Source organism: Fusarium redolens (genome assembly GCF_020744475.1).
Source record: "Fusarium redolens strain MPI-CAGE-AT-0023 chromosome Unknown BKA55scaffold_9, whole genome shotgun sequence".
NCBI classification, from domain to species: domain Eukaryota; kingdom Fungi; phylum Ascomycota; class Sordariomycetes; order Hypocreales; family Nectriaceae; genus Fusarium; species Fusarium redolens.
In genome coordinates this window covers 161,719-180,560 of record NW_025763672.1, presented here as the reverse complement: position 1 = coordinate 180,560, position 18,842 = coordinate 161,719, and the positions used below count along the sequence as shown (strand labels likewise).

Below are 18,842 nucleotides of genomic sequence, written 5' to 3'. Positions count from 1 at the left end.
TAAACTGTTTAACGGAAGTCGTCTCCTGTTCGAGTCATCTCATTCCATTATCACTAGTATAGCGCCGATCTCGCGATAACTAACTCCACACTCTATCATGTCTCCATCGAGATACCACCAAAAGGCTTGTCTTCAACTCATCACGAGGATTGTCTCAAGCCCTTTATTCAGTGCATCGTGTGCACTACCACTTTTCACGAAGAGGGGAGGTCTGATTGGAATCATCCGTGAGAATCCAAGCAACAGGCTCGAAGGAATGCGGTTGGGATCGCGTCCGCGTCTGTGGTGCTCTCGTCTGCGTCATTACAAATAATAAGGCTGCAGCCAATCTGATGGGAATATGAGGCAAGGTTGGGAGATCTCTGTCTTGCCTACACCAGGATACCCATTAACAAAGTAGAGACCATTTGGTATGGCCTTTAGTCTATTCAAGGCAGCGATGTGGTCCTTGTTGAAGATCGTAAATTCTCGAGGAGGCTATGTTGAACCTTATACGCTGGGTGACGCGGGTTCTGTAGGTGAGGGAACATGATGTGCAGATTTATGACAGTTGTATTCGATCGCCTGAAATCGAGGATTATCTCAAATGCAGCCTTGCATTGTGGGTTGACCTGTCGACTCTCAAGTTGGTAGGCCATATGATCCTTATTCAAGGATCAGAATCGTCGCAGAAGACTATGCTAAACATTGTAACCCGCGTGATGTGGGTTGGAAAGGTGAGGGTGATGTGGGTTAGAAAGGTGAGGGTAATGTAGGTTAGAAAGGTGGGTGGTGTGGGTTGGAAAGGTGAGGGAAAATGCTGTGCAGATTGATGAGTGTCTTGTTTGATCCCTTGAAATCAAGGATCACGACCTTATCTGTAATGAAAGACGAATGATTTTATCGTCGAGATTGACAGCAAAGTTGGCAGATGGGTGGATGAGGACTGGGGCGCCTTATGGCTGTCGTGGGGAATGATGAAATGACATCGAATTTGGCGAGGAGAAGAGGTCCCTATGGCTTTTGGGCGTGCGGTCGAGGTGGCGGTGAATATTAGAAGGAGGATGGCGTAGAAAAGTGATATCGATGAAGGAGCGAAAGCTTGCGAGTTAAGAGGTGGAGAGAGGCAAGGCTTCGGGCTGAAAGAAGCAGGGTACTGGAGGTTACGCGAATGGTGTAATTTTGGTTCCCTGGCATGGAGTGCTTCATCCACGAAAATGAATATGGATTTATCCCAATGTCCACATTGTGGGGTTACACAACCAAACGCGACAGTGCTGTGCGCGATACGCAACCGTCGCCATCACAATTTTCATCCTCCTCCACATCGACATTTCTTCTTCACCTTCATCACACCGAACGGACGCGCATTTCACGCTCACAACCACCCGTCGTCGAGGCAAGATGGCGTCGGTCAGCTTGCTCGACTATCCCGACGAGGTCATCGACAATATCGTCGAGGCGCTTCCGAATATCAAGGCCGCCCGCGCAAGCTGCAAAAGACTCAACAGAATCACATCGCCATAACTTCGTCACATCGAACAGACGCGCATTCACGCTTACAAGCGCCAGATCATCGAGGAAAGACGACGCCTGTCAGCTTGCTCAACTGCCCAGATGAAGTCATCCATTATATCATCGAGCTCCTCCCGGGAAGTACCACAAAAGCTGCTCATACAGGCTGAAAGAGACTCAACAGAACCGCCTCATCCCATCTCTTCCCCATTCTCTACATTTCCCGTCACCAGCTTGACCTCGATGTCTTTCGGATGGTGTCAAAGAATCCTCTTCTCATCGGGGGTATCCGCGACCTGGTTATCGATGACATAAGCCTTGTCTTCAATGCATCGCGTGTATCACCACTCTTCACGAAAGGGCGGGTCTAATTGATATCCCGTAGAATCCCCGCAACGGGTTCAAAGAATGCGATAGGTATCAGAGTCCTCAGCTCTTTGGCATGCGGTGCCTCATCCACGGAACCAACATCCGACCTGAAAGTTCAGAGTAGCTGCCATATGCTCCGACTTATTGACTCTCTGGCTTTGGGTGCCTTATCCATGAAAATGACATCCGGCTTGAAGATTTTCGAGAAGCCGCTGACATCCAACTTGCGGGTGATGACGGCCAAGGCGTCGCGTCCCCGATAGCATGCGCTGATAAGTGTTCTTGTTGGAGCCTGCATATTGTATGGCAATGATGGATTCTGAAGGGGTTTTGCTGTTGAGTTGGGCCATGGTGGAGGGACTGGAGGTAGCCTTTTTATCCCTTTGGGAACGTGTCTGAAGTTCTGTTATATGTATTGGACCCAATTAAATGCTAAGCTGCAAACCTTATCTTGGGCAATTGTGTGGGTAGTTGGTATGCTGCCTGAAGTGTATTTTTGAGAGCCTCAAGGGTTACGCTTTGGTAGGTTGTTTCGTGGATTAGTTCCGGAATGGTTTTTGAGCGAGACAATTCTAATCAGTTTCTCAGGTTGAGTTGGAGGCAAGGAATTTACTGTAATGGAGATATCTTGCTGCCGTCATTCCTGCTTGATTCCGGGCTCCTAGGCGGGCGGATTTCTCTTTTCTGGGCGTCTTGGTCGGCGAGCGGGAGAAGCGAAGCAGCTGATTTTCACTTCAACACTTTCTGTCAGTTCATACTGTCGCTTGCCGTTTTCGGATGTCGATGTTGCCGAGCCCAAGCCCTGCATGATCCTCAGTCTCTGACGTCAGTTCACTCTTGCATGCGCCATTTGTTATTTATCATTTTTAACCACCTTCTCAGGGCCGCATTTCTCTCTGGCCATAATATTGCTTGCCGTTTTCATATATCGTTGTTTGTTGCCATGTCTAGGTATGGACTCCGACATCTCTTCACGTTTATCCCTTTTCGCCACCTACCCAGGGCACATTTCCCAGGGTTCCATGCCATCCGAGGTTGCGACACTTCATCTAGTGCCCATCTTGCCCTTCTTCTCGAAGTCTTTCGCCTCTCTCCTTCCTTCTTCTATCATCTCTCATCTCTCAACATCACACACAGAGATTTCTTCTTTCCTCACCACAAATCTCTTTACCTTTCATTGCGCACACATCAGCCTCATCCACTATATTCTCCTCCTCTTGCTTTTCTTCCTCCCACAACAACAACCACACACCTCTTACCAACACACATCCTCTCATCACACATCTTTCACTTGGCCCCTACCAATACCTTTCACATAACAATACCCACTCAACACAAATCTACATCTATTCCACTATGATGAATCTCGAACTCCTCGAAAGATTTCGCGGGTCTACTCCAACCCGCAGTGCCTTTATAGACTTTATTAACGACGGCAAGCCTGTATACAGTAGCCAGCACGAGGTATATCACACAGTTATGTTTCGTCTCTTGCACAAGCTCAGCTCTAACCAACTCTTTAGAAACACTCTCCCGAAACCAGCAACACCCTAGCCCACCATGGCGAGCGAGGAGACAAAGGAGGAAGTACCGAAGTCATCCATGTACCCTGAGCTTCACGACCAAGTCGCCGAAAAGCTTAAGGAAGCTTGATGTCATTTTCGCAGACGAGGCACCCCATGCTAGAGAGGTAGTACGCCAGAGCATATGGCGGCTTCTCGAAAATTTACAAGCCGGATATTATCTTTATAGATGAGGCACCACATGCCATAGAACTGATGACTCTTTTATCGCGTTCTTTGAACCCATTGCTTGGATCTTCATATGTACGAGAACGGCCACAAGGACGAGGAACCTCATGCCAGAGAACTGACGACTCTGATACCTAGTTATCGCGTTCATTTGAACCCATTGCTTGGATTTTCATGGTTACCCCGGCATCGCACGGTAGCGGAGAGGAACAAAGCAGCACCCTGCAACATAACCATTCAAAAGGCAATTCCAGCCTATGCCTGCGACCAGTCACCTTCGTCAGCGCTGGACCTAGCGAGCCCTTAAAGTTACTAGATATGATCCCTACCTTCCCTCTCGCCTCTTCATCTCAGTGGTTGCCCCAGCACCGCACAGCAGCAGAGAGGAGGAGTGATGCGCAGCGGAAAGGAACAAAGCAGCACCCCGCAACATAGCCATTCAACATGAGACAATTCCAGCCTGCGCCTGCGACCAGTCACTTTCATCGTCGCTAGACCTAGCGAGCCTTTAAAGTAACCGGATACAATTGTTGACTAAGCCGATGAGGAACAAGAAGTAATGAATGAAGATACAGACGAGGAGAAAGAGGTGAACGAAAAGGAAGAGGCCAAGTCAAAGACGAAGACAACCGGCTCGATGAACATAATTATGAAGATGAGGAGGAAGAGCAATTGCGCATATCGCTCTTTGTTTTCCCAATCTGCTAGATTTCTCTCCATTTTAAAAGGCACTATTTACACAAATTGTCCTAAAGAATGCCTCAATATAGAATGGGAATATTAAACAGCAGTATAACAGGCATTACAAAAAGTGTAAATTAAAAAAAGAATTCCTCGACGCGGGAATTGAACTCCGCCTCTTCGTGCCTTATGCTTGCCTACCCCGTCGTGAACAACAGGAGAACCGGGCTGCCAAGAGCGTCAGTGAAGGCCAGCACGATATGTTAACCGCTTACACCAGCCGAGGTATTTTTGTTTGTTGAAAGAGTCGACATCATGAGAGATGATATATGATTGACAACACACCTTCGGATTCTTACTCTTATCGAGAGGCCGTTTTCAATCTCGCTGTTTTTATCGAACAGTTAAACCGGTTTCATTGAGTTTGTGCACCATTATCAATATATCAGCGAGATAAAGCAAAGCAATGCATCAACAGCTCATTAACTTCCCCCTTCACATCGCCCTCGGAGCTGATCTTTTCTCAAAGCTGTCATTATATTTCCTCAATCTGGCCGTCTAAAATCATCTATCTCTAGCCAATACTAGTCTCATCGTAGGCATGATTCAGTATCACCTTCCTCGAACAACATTTTCACATCGTCTTCTACAATATCACTTCCAACTTCGAAAGAAGCTTCATTGTTCACTGAACCTTCACCCCTGCACCTTTGAATTTCATAAGCCTTCTATGATATCTCGATGCGAATGTCCGACCGCGATCCTAAAACTCTAAGATCATGTCAGCCACAACGCCCAAAAGGAATTTACAGGATAAGCAATTCAACTTACGCAACCGACTTCACCATCAAGACCCCACCGTTTCTCCCGACAGAAAAGACTGCTCGAGCTGCGCCAGACGGAACGCCTCATCTGAGCTACAATGGTACTAAACAAGACGACGAAGACCTTCGGGCACACCGCCAGTCTTTGCCAAACTTCGATACCAGCGCCTTTCAATACACGGAAACATCTGCGGACCTTGATGAAGCATATGCTGCAGACTCTGGAGCGAAACCGCCATCCCCGCCCTCTAGTCAGCGATGGCCTCGTTCTGCAGCTCAAACGCAGTGAGAAAGGCACTGCGCTCGATATCCATCGACTCACGCTCCTGCTGCACAAGATCATGTGCCTCGCGTTCCATCTCTTTCGTCTTCTCGTCATGAAAGTCGGCGAAGAGCTTGATTCCTTGACGGACCTTGTTGACAATCGCTCGACGCTCCGGCTCTGGAAGCCCTTTACGCAGGGGCTTCAGATCTGCAACGTAGAAGCGGAGGATATCGGCACCCATCCCACACCAGGCCATATCTTTTCGCCGGTTGGGAACTTCGACGGTGTATTCCCACTCTGAAATATCTTCGTCAATAAATTCGGAAAGTTTGTTGTACCACATCGGATCGTGGTTCTTGCACCAGAGATGAACATTGGATTTCATCTCAGGAGGCAGAACGCGAAGGATGGGTTCAGCCAGCCACTTTAATACTGCTAGCTTCAGGAGTTTGTCAAAAAACTTTGACTTGCCCATCTTCCTGATATGCTCACTGGTTTGCTACAGCGCTTCTTCTCTGGTAATTTTCTTGAGGACCGGTGTGGGGACTAGATCAAAGCTGTCGATCGAGGAGACAGACTCTGTGTCCTGCTAATCCAGAGATGGGGTCGGCATTCTGGCGTGGAGTATTCTGCGCAGTCTCTTTGGGCGTTTGTCGACAAAGGTCTTGAATTTGGCGGGAGCAATATTGGTCGTCGCGAATCTTCACCTGAAGGCAAACAAGTTGCAAGGTAGTGTGTCGAATATCTTCGTTCAGTACTTTTGCTTGGTTGGAAAGCCCCTCAAAGACATTAGTTGAGGTCTCTACATCAGTTCACACCCGGGACTCACCAGCCAAGTTCTGTGTGGTGATTATAAGCTCTCAACCACAGGTCTCAACTACAAATGGGACTCGCCAGCAATCCAATGACGGGCCCTATAGCTGGCCTCAGGGTCTGTACTCAAAGAAAGCAAGATGTGGTGATATTACGACTTGACAACAGGAATGTTGAACGAAGTAGCACATGGGAAGGTCGAAAACAGTGATATTTAGGTTCCAGTGCACCAAGACGTAAGCCCAAAGCAAAGATGAAGCATTCAAAGTGTGTCAAGATGAGTGAGTGGATCAGAGGAAGCAGAGATGAGTGGGGCCTCGAAGGTATGGTCTCTCCGGGAGCCTGTCAACTCTATCTCTGCATCAATCTGTGTCCCTCGCTGCTGAATCGTTTGCTAGGGAGCAGATCCACTATCCATTGTTACACAAGTGACGTTGAGCGATATCGGGCTACCTTCTCCCGGCTTTTCAGTGTTTCAATCTGATTTTACAGCTATTAGAATATTGGACTTTGCTACGAACGAAACTTTCAAGGCAACTTATGGGGCTTTCTGCCTGTCTGTGTTGAGATGATGGCAAGCAATGTTTTGAATTTCAAGATGGCCCTACCACTCTCACGTCTCTCTCAGGGGTCCGATTCTGCCTGACATGGACCAAGAAAGACGCCAAGACAAAATTCACGAAAGTAACCCAACAGCTGAAGATACGCTCAAAGAAACAGCTGCAACACACCGAGTCGAGACACCCAGCGACTTGAGACATAGCTCCGATGGCATCAATCATCCAATCACAGACCGGTTCCGTGGTCTAGTTGGTTATGGCATCTCGTTAACACCGAGAAGGTCCCCGGTTCGATCCCGGGCGGAACCACTCTTTTGCTCTGTCCTCCACTGAGAAACATTACTTTTTGGTCTCCCTCTCATAACGCTTCTCTGAAAAGTAGCGGAAGTTGCAAAGAGACTCCAATCTCTCGTGAAAACTTTGCGTTCTGAGATGTAGATGATTGATGTTGTTCAGGGTAGAGCTTGAACCTCAGCTTCGAACATGGAGTTGAGGATCATGACTTTAAACTTTTAAACGCTCTGGATAGTCATTCCAGTAATGCTTATCGATCCCACTGAACGTTGCATTTTCCTAGTGAGGCTTTCATTGGCTTCCCGGTTTGAGAACTCGAATTCCGAACGTCAAGACATGTCTCAATTGGTCTAACATAACAGATGGGTCACGGTGCTTTCCAGAATCCGGGTCATGGATGATCAGAGGATTGTCACAAGAAACAGTAGATAAGGTCAGGCAGTTGTTAAAGTGATCATAATTATATTTATCGTCTATCAAATGCTGAAATGCTCATAAACCATGGTATTCCCCTTCTTTCATTAACCCTCATTAAAGTCCCATCTCTTTCATTTTAAATCATTAAACCAACATCTTAGTTGATCTGCTGGATGCTGCTGAAGCTACCAGAGTGATCGCCGTAGATATACTCCCTCACACTCTTTGTTGTAGGAGCGTCGCCACCAGCATAATCAACAATGGAAATGCTCTTGTAGTAAGCGTTGAAAGGACCCTGGGAGTAGTCGGCAATACCACCGGCCCAGGCGATGGTACCAGGAGCAGCATCGGGAGAACCAGCGGTCCATGTTCCAAGCTTAACCTGCATAGGGGTCTGGGGGAACGCAGATCCGCCCTTGGCATCGGCATAGTTGAGGGTGCGGACGACGACGTCGTCGATCATCCAGTTGATAACAGAGGGTGTCCATTCAATGGAGTAGAGATGGAATTGGCCTGTTGGGTTTGCGACGGGATGGAAAGCGCCGCGGTCATATGTTGAGACGTCACCCTTGCTGAAGTAGTTGGATTGAACTTGGGCATTGTCACCTCCGAGCCACTCCCAATCAATCTGAGATTGTTAGCTGGTAATCGGCATAAGAAGAGAAGGAAAAGAACATACCTCATCAAGATTATCAGACTGAAGAACAGCACTCGTGCAGATGCCTACACCCGTAGAGGCCTGCACCTCGACGTCGACACGACCAAAGAAGATGTACTTGCCCGTCGCAATTGTAGGAGCCTGATTAGGTCCCGAAATTGTAAAGACAGCACCATTGCCGTTATGCTCAAGCGCAGTACCAGCATCCTCTGCAAAAGCGTCACATGCACCCTTTGTAAAGTCACAGTGAACAGTGTCTCTTCCAAAAGCAGGGTTGGCAGGACATGCTATGCAGTGTGAGTCAAGTGTATCAAGTTAATGGGATAAAGGTAAGACTTACTGGCTGTCATGGGGTTACACTTTGTGAATGTTTGGGCTGAGACAAGAGGTGCCGCAAGGGCGAGGGCTGCGATGGCTTTGGAGAACATTCTTGCTAGTGTCGTGTAACGGAGTACAACAGGATATGGCTTTTCAGCAATGTACAGTTATACAAAAGTTTTGAGGATGAGGATGAGATTTTTTTTTTTAATGTTCTCACGCACGTTGAAATAGTAAGTAGATTTCGAGTCGGTTTCGCAATTGGTGAAGGCTGGTTTAATAGTTTGCTTTTCTGCGCTGAGAGAGGGCTCCCAACCTCCCCTGTCAAAGCCTCGGTTTATATCGATCAGACGATGGGTGATCAGGTCTCGTATCGACAGGGCTAGCGTCGACTAAGCAACCAGGGTTGGCCTGCTCGCAAGCCACGCATGCTCCAACGACGGCATGGATCTCCACACCCCTTGCATCAGATCACCAATAGCACGGACAAAACCCTGCCAAGAGTTCGTGAGAGTCATCGGTTGAGTTGCTGTAGTGAAAAAAACGGCGGGACGGAACTCTGAATTGAGACAAGAGGCCTTTCCAGATCCGTTGGATGGTGCAGTAGTTGGGTGGCTTGAGTCTTACCAACCACTGATACGAACTCCCGACCGGCCATTTCTTCAAGGGTCTAGATCGTGGTGGGCTGCTTAGCTCGACGTCGTGGGTGAGCGGGCTGTGTGCGATATGCGTCCAGGGACTTGAACTAAAGCATGCGGAAACTGTCAGCGGAGGAGTAATTCCTTGTGCTGACGTCAGGTCAATCATCAGAATTCAATTGACTCACTGTAGCATTATTTTAATTGTCTCTTTTCGTGGTATTTTCGTAATGGTATCGAAAGCCCGGCTTCGGATCCGGGCTAAACGGCCAGCCTCCTCAAATACGAGACTACGCTATCAACACAGCGGCTAAGAAAATGGGAGGCTGCAAAACCGCTGTATCCGTAAAACAGAGTTGCGATATGGATGGCCATGACCCGTTCTTCTTTTTTCCGCCGCTCTAACCGACTTGACTTTCTTCTTCTCCATTCTTCTCTGCATGTCGACCCCGGCACAATCTAGACCGAGTCAAAGCTCCCCACTGATCGTTATCAGCTCCCCACAGGATGAACGACAATCTGCAGGTCTATTGTTTCGGAGACTTGAAGATCTCGCGGATCTTTATTTGAGCTCGCAGCAAACGAACTGGTTTGATGTCATCGTATAGACAATCATTGATCGATCGATTTATTCACTCAATTGACATCATGAGAATATTGTCTCCGCCAAAAGAGACTTTTCAGTAAGCTTCCACTGTGGGCGGCCAAGCTCAGCTGATCCGTCATGAGGTGCTGTACCCCGCTTGAGCCATGCATCTTGATGGAGAACAAGGCCCTTGATGCATGCATCACCACTCGGACCCGGCATCATCGACAGAACATGGTGTCTGACCGTATATCGACTTTCTGTTTCCCCGCTTCCACATGCTGATTCAAGCAGTTCCCATGCTTTAATCAGCATAGACCTTCCTGATGAAGATATCACGACGTATGCATGTAACCCTATTGTTCACTCGCGCATCAATCATCCGAGCGAGTGTTGCTGCGATGGGATGTTGGATATCACAAGTTCCACCGAGGGGACAAGGCTGTAGTGAGGGGAAATGCACGATGACTTCGTGGGTTGAAGCGGTGTTTCTCAGCCTCATGGTCTAGTGATCAATAGCTCGGGGTCATCCTGGCATCCGGATACCCGTGCTGCCGCCGTCTATTCAACCCCGCTTGTTCCCGTTCAATAGACGACCAAAAGTGAGCATTATTTTTCTTAGCTCAACGGCCAATTCCGCAATCCTCTGTGAGGTCAATGAAGCTATCTCAACATCGTAAAATAGATGCATTTTAACGCAAGGCACAGCCGTATTTTAGCAGTAGTTGGCATCTAAGAATACCAACTAAGGCCGCGCTTTTACAAACGCGGTACAACGTTGCAGAGGTGAGCGCCACGATCGGTGGCTGATTGGCACAACAATAGGCTGGTTCCGGAGGTACCGAAGGTTAATCTGACCGCTTGCGTGCCAATCCAACACGAGGCATATTTGAATACGATCGCTTAACGAGAGAATATTCAATCTATGAATAAGCCAATGTGGCTAGGAGATTATTAACGACTTGGCGATTCTTAATAGCGCCGAATTGTTCATTCAATTTATCTCGGCATTCCTTGACTTCGTATAGCCAAACTGGAGCTTCATTCCAGGAAATGGAACATTTTACTCCGCGAAAAAGAATTCTTCTAGCTTGAAGAATCATTCCCGCCGACAATCAATCTCATGACAGCTGCATGTCCCCGAGTCGTTCCAGAAGTATTAGGATCATTGAACCAATAGTCGTGAACGACCTCAAATCCCGACTTCTCGTAGCATCTCACAGCCGCGACAGAGTTGAAGTTGACAAGAAGAACCAGCATGACCTTTTTGCCTTCATTTTGTCTGGCTGCAAGTTCCTTGGCGTACTCGATCAGCTTATTCGCCAAGCCTTTGCGCCTCTGAGACGGAGGAACGTAAATCGCATTGAGGACGTAAGCAGATTCAATCTCATCCGCAATCGGGCCAAAATAAGTAGTTCCGGGGTCGAAGTTTTGCATATCCTCCCATGTTTTCGCAGCATGCTTGGCTTCGAGCGGGCCATACAGAACAAGCGATGCGAGCCATGGTTCGTTCAGAGCCAACGTGAGGTCGTCAACTGAACCGGGGTTTGGGTCGGACACGATGATAATACTGGTCGCGAGTGGGTTGCTCAAACGGGCTTCCCATATATCTTTCGTAAACTCCGCCTCGCGTGCATAGTTTGAGCTGAATGACTCTGGGGATAGTTGCAGAGAGAGCAGTCGGAACTCTTTGTACTGGTCCACGAGTTTGTCCCATTGATTTGGGTCGGACAAAGACTTTGGCAAAGTGACAGCTTTGATAGACATCTTGAAGATGTTCCTTGACTTCGATTTGTTGAATGTGTCTGGGCCTTGATGGGTCAAGTATGTTGGCTGAAAGTTGAAAGCCTAGAGTCTGACTGCCTATTCCCCTATGACTCATTCCTATCACGCAATCGTGCATCCTAATCAGGCATCCATCGAGAAAGTTCGAAAGAGAGTAACGATATGAACACTCAATTGACGCTCCTCCTTGTGCTTGAAATCAAGTATCCCAAAGCTTGTTCAACAAAGTACTGGTTGGCCAAGCATGGTCACACTCAAGCAGCGTTACCAGCTCCATAATCGCAGCCTGTTCCCCCGGGTCTTGGAAATACTCGCCACACATGGATAGTCCAACAGCAGCTGTGACCATTCCCTCTTGGCACCACTTCTGTGACATAGCCAAGCCACAAACTCGTCTGGTTGCTTCTCGCATCAAGTCTTCCAGTGCTTTATGCGCAGCTCGTCCGCCAATGCCGAGTTGGATCTTGGTGTCCTGCACTGCAAGAACTATACGTGCCAATTCGATGTGTTGGAGGGCTAGCATTTGGCATGGGCTGGTAATCCAATATTCTGGGAAATATCGACCTTCTGATGGGTTGCGTTCTCGGTAATAAAGTGGTGCAAAATGAGGTGGTCGTTTCTCATCCCAGTTTCTCTGGAAGTCCTTGATAGCCTCCCATTGTTGAGATCGAGTTCGACTATCGGTCGACTGTTCATCCTGATCGTCTGGGTAGCAGAATTTGAGAACGTGCGCACACCAGATGAGAACCCGATTTGTCCAGTCATAGTCATCAGCGGCCAAGGTATCATCAAACATGCCGTAGTTTTCGACAGGAAGGATTGGCAGTCGGAATGGCCGACGATGCATAAGAACGGACCAAATCTCTTGACGGAGTGCAATAAGACAGGCCGAAAACCTGAGAGAAGAAAGAGACGTTGCATAGACATCTGATCCGCGGGGAGGTTGCAGAATCAGGTGGAGGAGTCCATCTGCGTCATTCTGAGATGATTGGAATACAGCACGGACGGCAATTGAGAAGGTTTCGTTATCAGTACCGGTAAAATGTGCTATAGCAGTGTCAGAACTGAGCAAACCAAGCCAAGGGATATCTTACTGTCAACCTGCTCATGATACCTCAATATTGTAATGGCCGCCAAAGCATCATCGCTGCACGAGTTGATCGGATCTGCTGATACTCCCATCAGATGGGAGATGCACTTGTTATGGTAGTGTATAGCTGATTCCATATTCAGGTCCGGTAGCTTTACGCCGGCATATTCGATGATGCTGTCTGGATCTTGGATTGAGGAGACCCGAGTGAGGAATCGCGCAGAGGCGGTGCATATAGCGTTGAGAAGCAGTGGGCTGTGCACGGCGCGGAGAGGAACGACTGAGATGTAATGGTGATCTCTGTCTGTGGTATCGAACTAGCCCAATTGTTAGCTTGAAGCTTCTCTCCTGCAATATATCTTGGAATGGTCATACAGCCCTTGCTAGTTTCTCAACGAAACACCGTACCAGACAGGCTTCTTCCAGGTTCAGCGGCTGAGTTGAACTTGCACTCAACAAAGAGGTAGGGTTATGGAGTTCCAGGTCCATGATTGAAGGCAGCGTCTCCGCTTGGTAGAGCTGATTGTCGTTGTATGTACCAAAGGGTGAGCCTTCCTCAGTATTGCCAGGATTCAGATACATTCTTGCATCCTCATTCGGTGAGGAGTGCTGCCACTGCGTTGAGGGGACGGGAACCGATGAAGAAACATGGTGATTGGGAGCAAGGCTTGGCCTTCCACTTGGTGATGAAAGTGATAACTGAGAAAGATCTTGAGGCGCACTAAAGCCTCCATCTTCATGGCTTCGGGATGTTTCAAAAACATCTTGGGGCTCTTCTAAAAGTGCTTCCTCTGGAAGCGCTTCTTGCTCATCTGAAATCTGCTGGTTGTCTTTCGATAACGACTGTAGAACAGAAGCAGCAAAATCTAAACCCTCTGACTGGGGCCCTTCCTCAGATGATGGAGATTCAGCGGCTGTACGGGAGTGGCGAGAAGCGGAGTTTGTTTCATCCACAAACGAAATTGCGTTTGATTTCTCTGTAAAACTGAGTTAGAAGAATAGCAGATAAAGGATTGAGTCAAATATACTTTGATTTGAAGTTTCTATCCATGTTTGGTTCGGATCAAACTTGAATGTGTTTTCAGTCGTAATGAGCTTTTTGATGCGGAACTTTTTGGCACGAGCGCAACTTATGGAGGCCTTTTTGCAATTGGCACAGGGAGTTTCTTTATCACCTGCAATCGTTAGTCTGAAGGTAATGGAAACACTTTACGTAGCAACTTCGGCATACATTTCAGATGCTTTTCTGCGAGTGGTGGTCAGCTTTGATCAGGGCATCCTTGCAAGATCATCTCAACGAACCTCGACATTGATCGCATGGTTTCGTCCGAGTCCGAGGCCCCGAACTCATGATATTTCGAAGTCTGGATATAGGATCCAAGAATGATGAGACGGATTAGGAAGAGTTTCGCCGGGTTTCAAAGGAGAAGGCGTGGAGTTGGCATAAAAATGAAATCTCGGCGAGCAGGCCGAGGTGAGAGCAAGGATATGAAATTGGCGTAAGGATGACCCTTAGCGTCACTCCTTCCCCGCATTCTAGCATCTCCGATGACCTAACGGAGTTGAGTTAGTGGATTGATCCACTGAGAGCTCTCAGCAACCAAGGATCACAGTTTGAATAGGAATTTGGACCATTTTGATAGCTCACTCTAAGAACGTACGTGGATGCGAACCGAGGAATGAATTTCTACAAGTACTAAGCCCTCAGTTAAACCAGTATTCACCAAAGCCCCAAGCAAGAAAAAGTCATATAAGGTCATTTCGTGACTTAGTCGAAGAGGTTGATCTATAGCGATCATACGAGCATCAGGTTACCGAGACAAAGAGAAGTAATATATACAAGCAATTCAAACTGATAGCCTCGTCAGTGATTGTCTAGATTCAACTAGTTACAAAGATAGCTCCTTCAGAGACTCTGCTTAACCTCAACATGCTCAGCACCATAGGCATGACCGTCCCAAACCTGTCGTCTAATACGCTCATAAACAGCCTCTTCATCCGCAACAGCGTGATCCCCAAACAGCTGAGAGATTTGCTCAAGAGACTTGTTCGCAGTTTCAGGTACAAGGAAGAAAGAAAAGACAGAAGCAAGAGAGCAGAAGATTCCAAAGAAGAGATAAGTTCCCCAACCAATCTTAATGATCATCTCAGGGACAACGACACCAATGATGAAGTTGGCAAGCCAGACCATGGCAGTAGCAGCTCCTACACCCTTGGCTCGGCGGGAGCTGGGGAATACTTCAGCGGGGAGGGTCCAAGCCAGGGGTCCATATGAACATGCGTAGCAGAGAACGTAGATGTCTGAGTCTGTTAGTGAGGAGTCTAACGGTCGAGGAGGTATACGTACAGATGAGAGCAACGCCAAACCAGCCCATGCCGGGATTGGCTTCCCACTTGCCGTCAAACTTTCCGACGACACCGGACATGATGAGGTGGGGAACAGCCATGGCAGCACCACCGAAGATGGCAAGCTTGCGGCGACCCATCTTGTCGAGGTAGAGAAAGGTCGGGATGCCAGCGGCCTGTCATTCTCGAATTAGTATGATTTTGAACAAGCTGTTAGAGACATCAACTCACCAGCTGACAGATGTTGACCATTCCGGAAAGGATCAGAGCCATGTTATCATCCTGCCCGAGAGCTTTGAAGAAAGTGGGAGCATAGTAAACTGATATCGTCAGAATCTAATCCAAGAAGGCTGAGGACTGTTCTTACCGAACGCATTGATTCCAGAGAACTGTTGGAAGAAAGGGATTCCAAGCGCAACAGCAGTACGCTTAAGGCATCTTGGTCGGAATAGGTCACCCCACTGCTTCAACTCCAGAATGATACCGCCATCATTGGGATGTTCCTGGGAAAGAATCTCCTGCTGGAATCGGACTTCGGTGAGAATGCCCTTCCACTCGGCTTGCACCCGGTCGTCTGTTGCAGGGACACGTCGGAGTTGGGCGAGGGCGTGAAGAGAGTCGTCGTCTCGTTGGCGCATGACGAGCCATCGGGGAGAGTAGGGGAAGAAGTGAATGCCGAGGCCGACCAGTAAAGCAGGAGGCTGTCAGGTAAGGTTAGTTTCAGGAGGCTGGAAAATCGAAGCCGGACATACCATCTGAAGAAGAAACGGCAGTCGGAAAGACCATTCACTATCCATATCCTTTGTGCCGTAGGTAATCCAGTAGGAAATGATAGCTCCAATGACAATACTGCACCGATGGTTAGATACCCCTCAGCCACAGAAATGCGAACTCTGACTTACGAAAGGGCTTCGAGAACCAAGAGTGAGCCTCGCAGGTTCGGCGGGGAAATCTCAGAAATATACAGTGGCGCACCCATGGCCAGAGTACCCACGCCAATTCCACCGATAGCTCTTCCAGCGACGAGAGTACCGTAGTTATGAGCAGCAGTCTGGATGATGGCACCAATGGTAAAGAAAACAGTGGCTACAGTCATAGCCCACTTTCGAGAGATTCGGTCGGCGAGATACGGGAGGAAAAGACATCCAACAAAGGCACCAAGTTCGAGCATGCCGGTCATGAATCCAACATTGAAGCCATATCGGGGATGCCCTGGGGCTGTTTCAGGGAATTGATCGTGGAATTGTTTCATGGTAAGGATGATACTGATCACACCTTGGTCTGATAACTGTTAGCTTTGAAGTGAGGATGGCAACTGGAGACTTACCGTAACCAAAGGAGAATCCTCCAAGTGAAGCCAGAGTAGCTGCTCCCAGAACATAAGGAGATCTAACGATACCACTCAAGCCATTGCTATCATATTCAACGATAGTCTCAGCTTGGGGCGTTGGATCAGTCTCTTCGACATGGCTGGGGGAATTGCTAAGAGACTCTTTAGACATGGCGGATGGGAACTCGTAGAAGGACCAATTAATAAAAGAAAGCTGTGAAGCTGATGATTTGAAATGATCTCCAAGGTGAAGGGATCATGAGCCTTTAATACTTGGCCAAGGATAAAGAAATCCATGAAGTTGACCTCATCCCAGCATCAACCCCATGGGGAAGAACATGGTCTAGCCCCGGGGAAATAGTTTGGAGTTGGCCCCGCTCACGGCATTGGTTGCTTTCTTGGAGAAATAACCTTCAAACTAGCTCTGGCAGTCTCATTGGAGTAAAAGTTCGGCGAAACATTTCCATTTTGGGTTGACGTGCGGCGAATCTTCCCCAGACTAAATTCTGGCATCCTGCTGCGCTGGATAACCAATCGGAAAGCTGCTAAATGATTGTGGTTCGTAAAAGATTATCCCTTGCGGAGCTGCTTCGGCATACCGCTCTCTTATCGAGGCAAGAAAGATTTCAGTGCACGACTGATAATAACATCCTGAATGTTTCTCCATATCATCCACAAATTCCTCTCATCATACATACCATCTATGAAATGGACATACTGTCGGAGATCAGCCCGGTTCAAGTGCTTGATCCTAGAGAAGAGGTAATTCGACGCATTTGTAGCATCATCTCCTCCCACGTAATCTGGAAATTCATCCCTTAGTGGTGCTTCTGCGAGCCTCTTCGCGAGTCCCTTGAAATTGTTGAAAATGACAATGATACTTGAATTTCTCAGCCAGTGTGAATTGACGGTTGATTCATACTGAAGCAAGGCTTCGCCACAGGAGCTGCTTAGATCGAAAACAAATATGACGGCTGTTGTCGTCTCGAGCTGAGGAAACAGTTTTGTCCGATTAGCTGTTGCGTTGCCAGGGTCTGTAAGTCGCATAGTGAGCTGGCCCATGTTGAACGCAGCCTCCACGCAACCAGGTAGTGGTGTTGTACAATTTATAGCATCTGAGTTAGTGGGAAAATAGTCATCTCGCAGAATCTTTTCGATTTGTTTGAAAAAGCTGGGCAGAAAAGTGTCAGTACAGCGGTGTCAGGTCAAAGTTATCAAAGGACATACTAGTCGCCATTTTCGGGAAACACGAGGGTGTCGTCCGCCATTAACACCTTGGTTGCCGGATGTCCCATTATCGTGCGGATTATTTCAACAACCCACGGTTCAAAGCCACAGTCGAGATCCAAGTCTTCTTTGTCGCCGATCAACATGTCCTCCAAGCTCGCCCGTATGGGATCTTCTCTGATGGCTTCGTCGACCAATAGCTTCTTTGCTAAATACTGAACACTTTCTAAAACTGTTCCAAGGATTATGGGACGGAATATACGTAGTTGCTCAGCTGTGTAACATTGCGGGTGGCCGTCTGACAACCTCATCTCTTCAAAGACTCGCTTCCTCGACTTTGAACCAAGGATGACTACTTTGACCTCTCTCTGGGCCAATTTGAAGTCATCTTTTAAGGTCTGGTCAATACGTTGGGACTCCTTAGCTTGAAGCTTTAAGTCGCTCGTGCTTCGGTTGCGTCTTAGAGGCTGCATCTCCATACTCATGGCGGTACGTCTCAAAGACGTGATCTGTTCTCCTAAGTACGGTATTGATCGAGACGGTTGTTCGGATGTAGCAGTTTCTTCGGGTGTGAGGATATTTTGTTCGTTACCGGTAGGTGGATCCTTCAAGGCCATCTCGTTGTTTGAGATCTGTTGATGATCTTGCTGGGTTGTATCTTCTGGGAAGTGACTATTGGTCCTTCGCGTCGTTGCGAGCTTCCGAATCCATTTGTCGTAAACTTTGGTGATGAAAAGCTCCCGATCAAACGCGAACTGAACCGACCATCTCGAAGAACTTATGGATGTAGCAGTGATTATGGAGTCTGAGTCTCGATGAACAATGAGAGAGGCAGTGTCTCGGTCCATGTCCTGGAGAGCTCGTACGAGTTTCGGTTGCTGCAGGATTTTCGTTTCCTCTTCCAAGGCATTTCTGGCAGCGATGTGAGTAAGTCAAACTGCTCCATGGTTGGCAAACCCACGAGTTGCAAGCACTTAACAGAAGTGTTAACGTATGTGTTTGTTGATCAACCATCCGCTGAATTTGCTCCATATCTTTCGTCTTGAACAGAAGTGAAAGCTTGGAACCAAACTCTAGATTTCCAGCTGTTGTTTTCTGAAACTGCGACACTTCGCCATCGATCTTGCCAATGAGGAGCCGAGAGCACGTTACGCAACTGTCCACCTGCATCACCAATTGATGCGATTGTTCGTTAGATCTGGACTCAGTCCACTTCTGAATTTCACATAGTGCAAATTTGAGGAGATTGAGCTGGTTTTCGAATGCGAACACGGTGAGGTCGGCGACTTTCCAGGCTTGTCGCATATCAGACACCGTTGTGATCGTTTTGGTGAGGACATCGATAATATTTGCAATCGCTCCCGCTGTTCCAATTACCGACAAGGGATCCGCCATT

General features: G+C 47.9%; 7 protein-coding genes and 1 non-coding gene across 8 annotated transcripts; 4 read left to right on the top strand and 4 right to left on the bottom strand.

The window, feature by feature from the left end:
* Positions 1–917: 917 nt before the first annotated feature.
* On the top strand, positions 918–1,821 carry BKA55DRAFT_379788 (uncharacterized protein). The gene has a single exon (XM_046185954.1). It carries the CDS (start codon positions 1,197–1,199, stop codon positions 1,662–1,664), a length of 468 nt encoding a protein of 155 aa, XP_046048348.1. The 5' UTR covers positions 918–1,196; the 3' UTR covers positions 1,665–1,821.
* Positions 1,822–2,613: 792 nt separating this feature from the next.
* On the top strand, positions 2,614–3,535 carry BKA55DRAFT_379775 (uncharacterized protein). Its single transcript, XM_046185953.1, has 2 exons — positions 2,614–3,327; positions 3,387–3,535. The coding sequence occupies exon 1, from the start codon at positions 2,705–2,707 to the stop codon at positions 3,221–3,223; it is 519 nt and encodes a 172-aa protein (XP_046048347.1). The 5' UTR covers positions 2,614–2,704; the 3' UTR covers positions 3,224–3,327; positions 3,387–3,535.
* BKA55DRAFT_379768 (uncharacterized protein) lies at positions 3,495–4,099 on the top strand. Its single transcript, XM_046185952.1, has 2 exons — positions 3,495–3,689; positions 3,753–4,099. The coding sequence occupies exons 1-2, from the start codon at positions 3,642–3,644 to the stop codon at positions 4,047–4,049; spliced, it is 345 nt and encodes a 114-aa protein (XP_046048346.1). The 5' UTR covers positions 3,495–3,641; the 3' UTR covers positions 4,050–4,099.
* Positions 4,100–5,367: 1,268 nt separating this feature from the next.
* On the bottom strand, positions 5,368–5,859 carry BKA55DRAFT_690670 (uncharacterized protein; the record flags this gene model as incomplete). The annotated part of the gene is made up of 1 exon (XM_046199541.1): positions 5,368–5,859. One exon carries the CDS (start codon positions 5,857–5,859, stop codon positions 5,368–5,370), a length of 492 nt encoding a protein of 163 aa, XP_046048345.1.
* A 1,133-nt stretch (positions 5,860–6,992) lies between these two features.
* On the top strand, positions 6,993–7,066 carry BKA55DRAFT_t191. The gene has a single exon. It is a non-coding gene; the product is annotated as a tRNA-Val (tRNA).
* Positions 7,067–7,625: 559 nt separating this feature from the next.
* On the bottom strand, positions 7,626–8,554 carry BKA55DRAFT_690669 (concanavalin A-like lectin/glucanase domain-containing protein; the record flags this gene model as incomplete). The annotated part of the gene is made up of 3 exons (XM_046199540.1): positions 7,626–8,096; positions 8,148–8,413; positions 8,467–8,554. 3 exons carry the CDS (start codon positions 8,552–8,554, stop codon positions 7,626–7,628), a joined length of 825 nt encoding a protein of 274 aa, XP_046048344.1.
* Positions 8,555–10,754: 2,200 nt separating this feature from the next.
* Positions 10,755–16,391, bottom strand: BKA55DRAFT_594486 (uncharacterized protein; the record flags this gene model as incomplete). The annotated part of the gene is made up of 13 exons (XM_046195669.1): positions 10,755–11,453; positions 11,622–11,645; positions 11,722–12,500; positions 12,548–12,860; positions 12,919–13,520; positions 13,572–13,718; positions 14,458–14,844; positions 14,891–15,065; positions 15,121–15,182; positions 15,257–15,590; positions 15,642–15,738; positions 15,792–16,170; positions 16,217–16,391. 13 exons carry the CDS (start codon positions 16,389–16,391, stop codon positions 10,755–10,757), a joined length of 4,173 nt encoding a protein of 1,390 aa, XP_046048343.1.
* A 434-nt stretch (positions 16,392–16,825) lies between these two features.
* Positions 16,826–18,841, bottom strand: BKA55DRAFT_690665 (G-protein alpha subunit-domain-containing protein; the record flags this gene model as incomplete). The annotated part of the gene is made up of 3 exons (XM_046199539.1): positions 16,826–17,390; positions 17,447–18,358; positions 18,408–18,841. 3 exons carry the CDS (start codon positions 18,839–18,841, stop codon positions 16,826–16,828), a joined length of 1,911 nt encoding a protein of 636 aa, XP_046048342.1.
* Position 18,842: the final 1 nt, after the last annotated feature.

Coding starts and splice junctions, on each gene's coding strand:
- BKA55DRAFT_379788 (XM_046185954.1), top strand. CDS start 1,197: ATGAATATGGATTTATCCCAATGTCCACATTGTGGGGTTACACAACCA.
- BKA55DRAFT_379775 (XM_046185953.1), top strand. CDS start 2,705: ATGCGCCATTTGTTATTTATCATTTTTAACCACCTTCTCAGGGCCGCA.
- BKA55DRAFT_379768 (XM_046185952.1), top strand. CDS start 3,642: ATGACTCTTTTATCGCGTTCTTTGAACCCATTGCTTGGATCTTCATAT. Junction 3,690..3,752: donor CATTGCTTGGATCTTCATAT/GTACGAGAACGG, acceptor TCTGATACCTAG/TTATCGCGTTCATTTGAACC.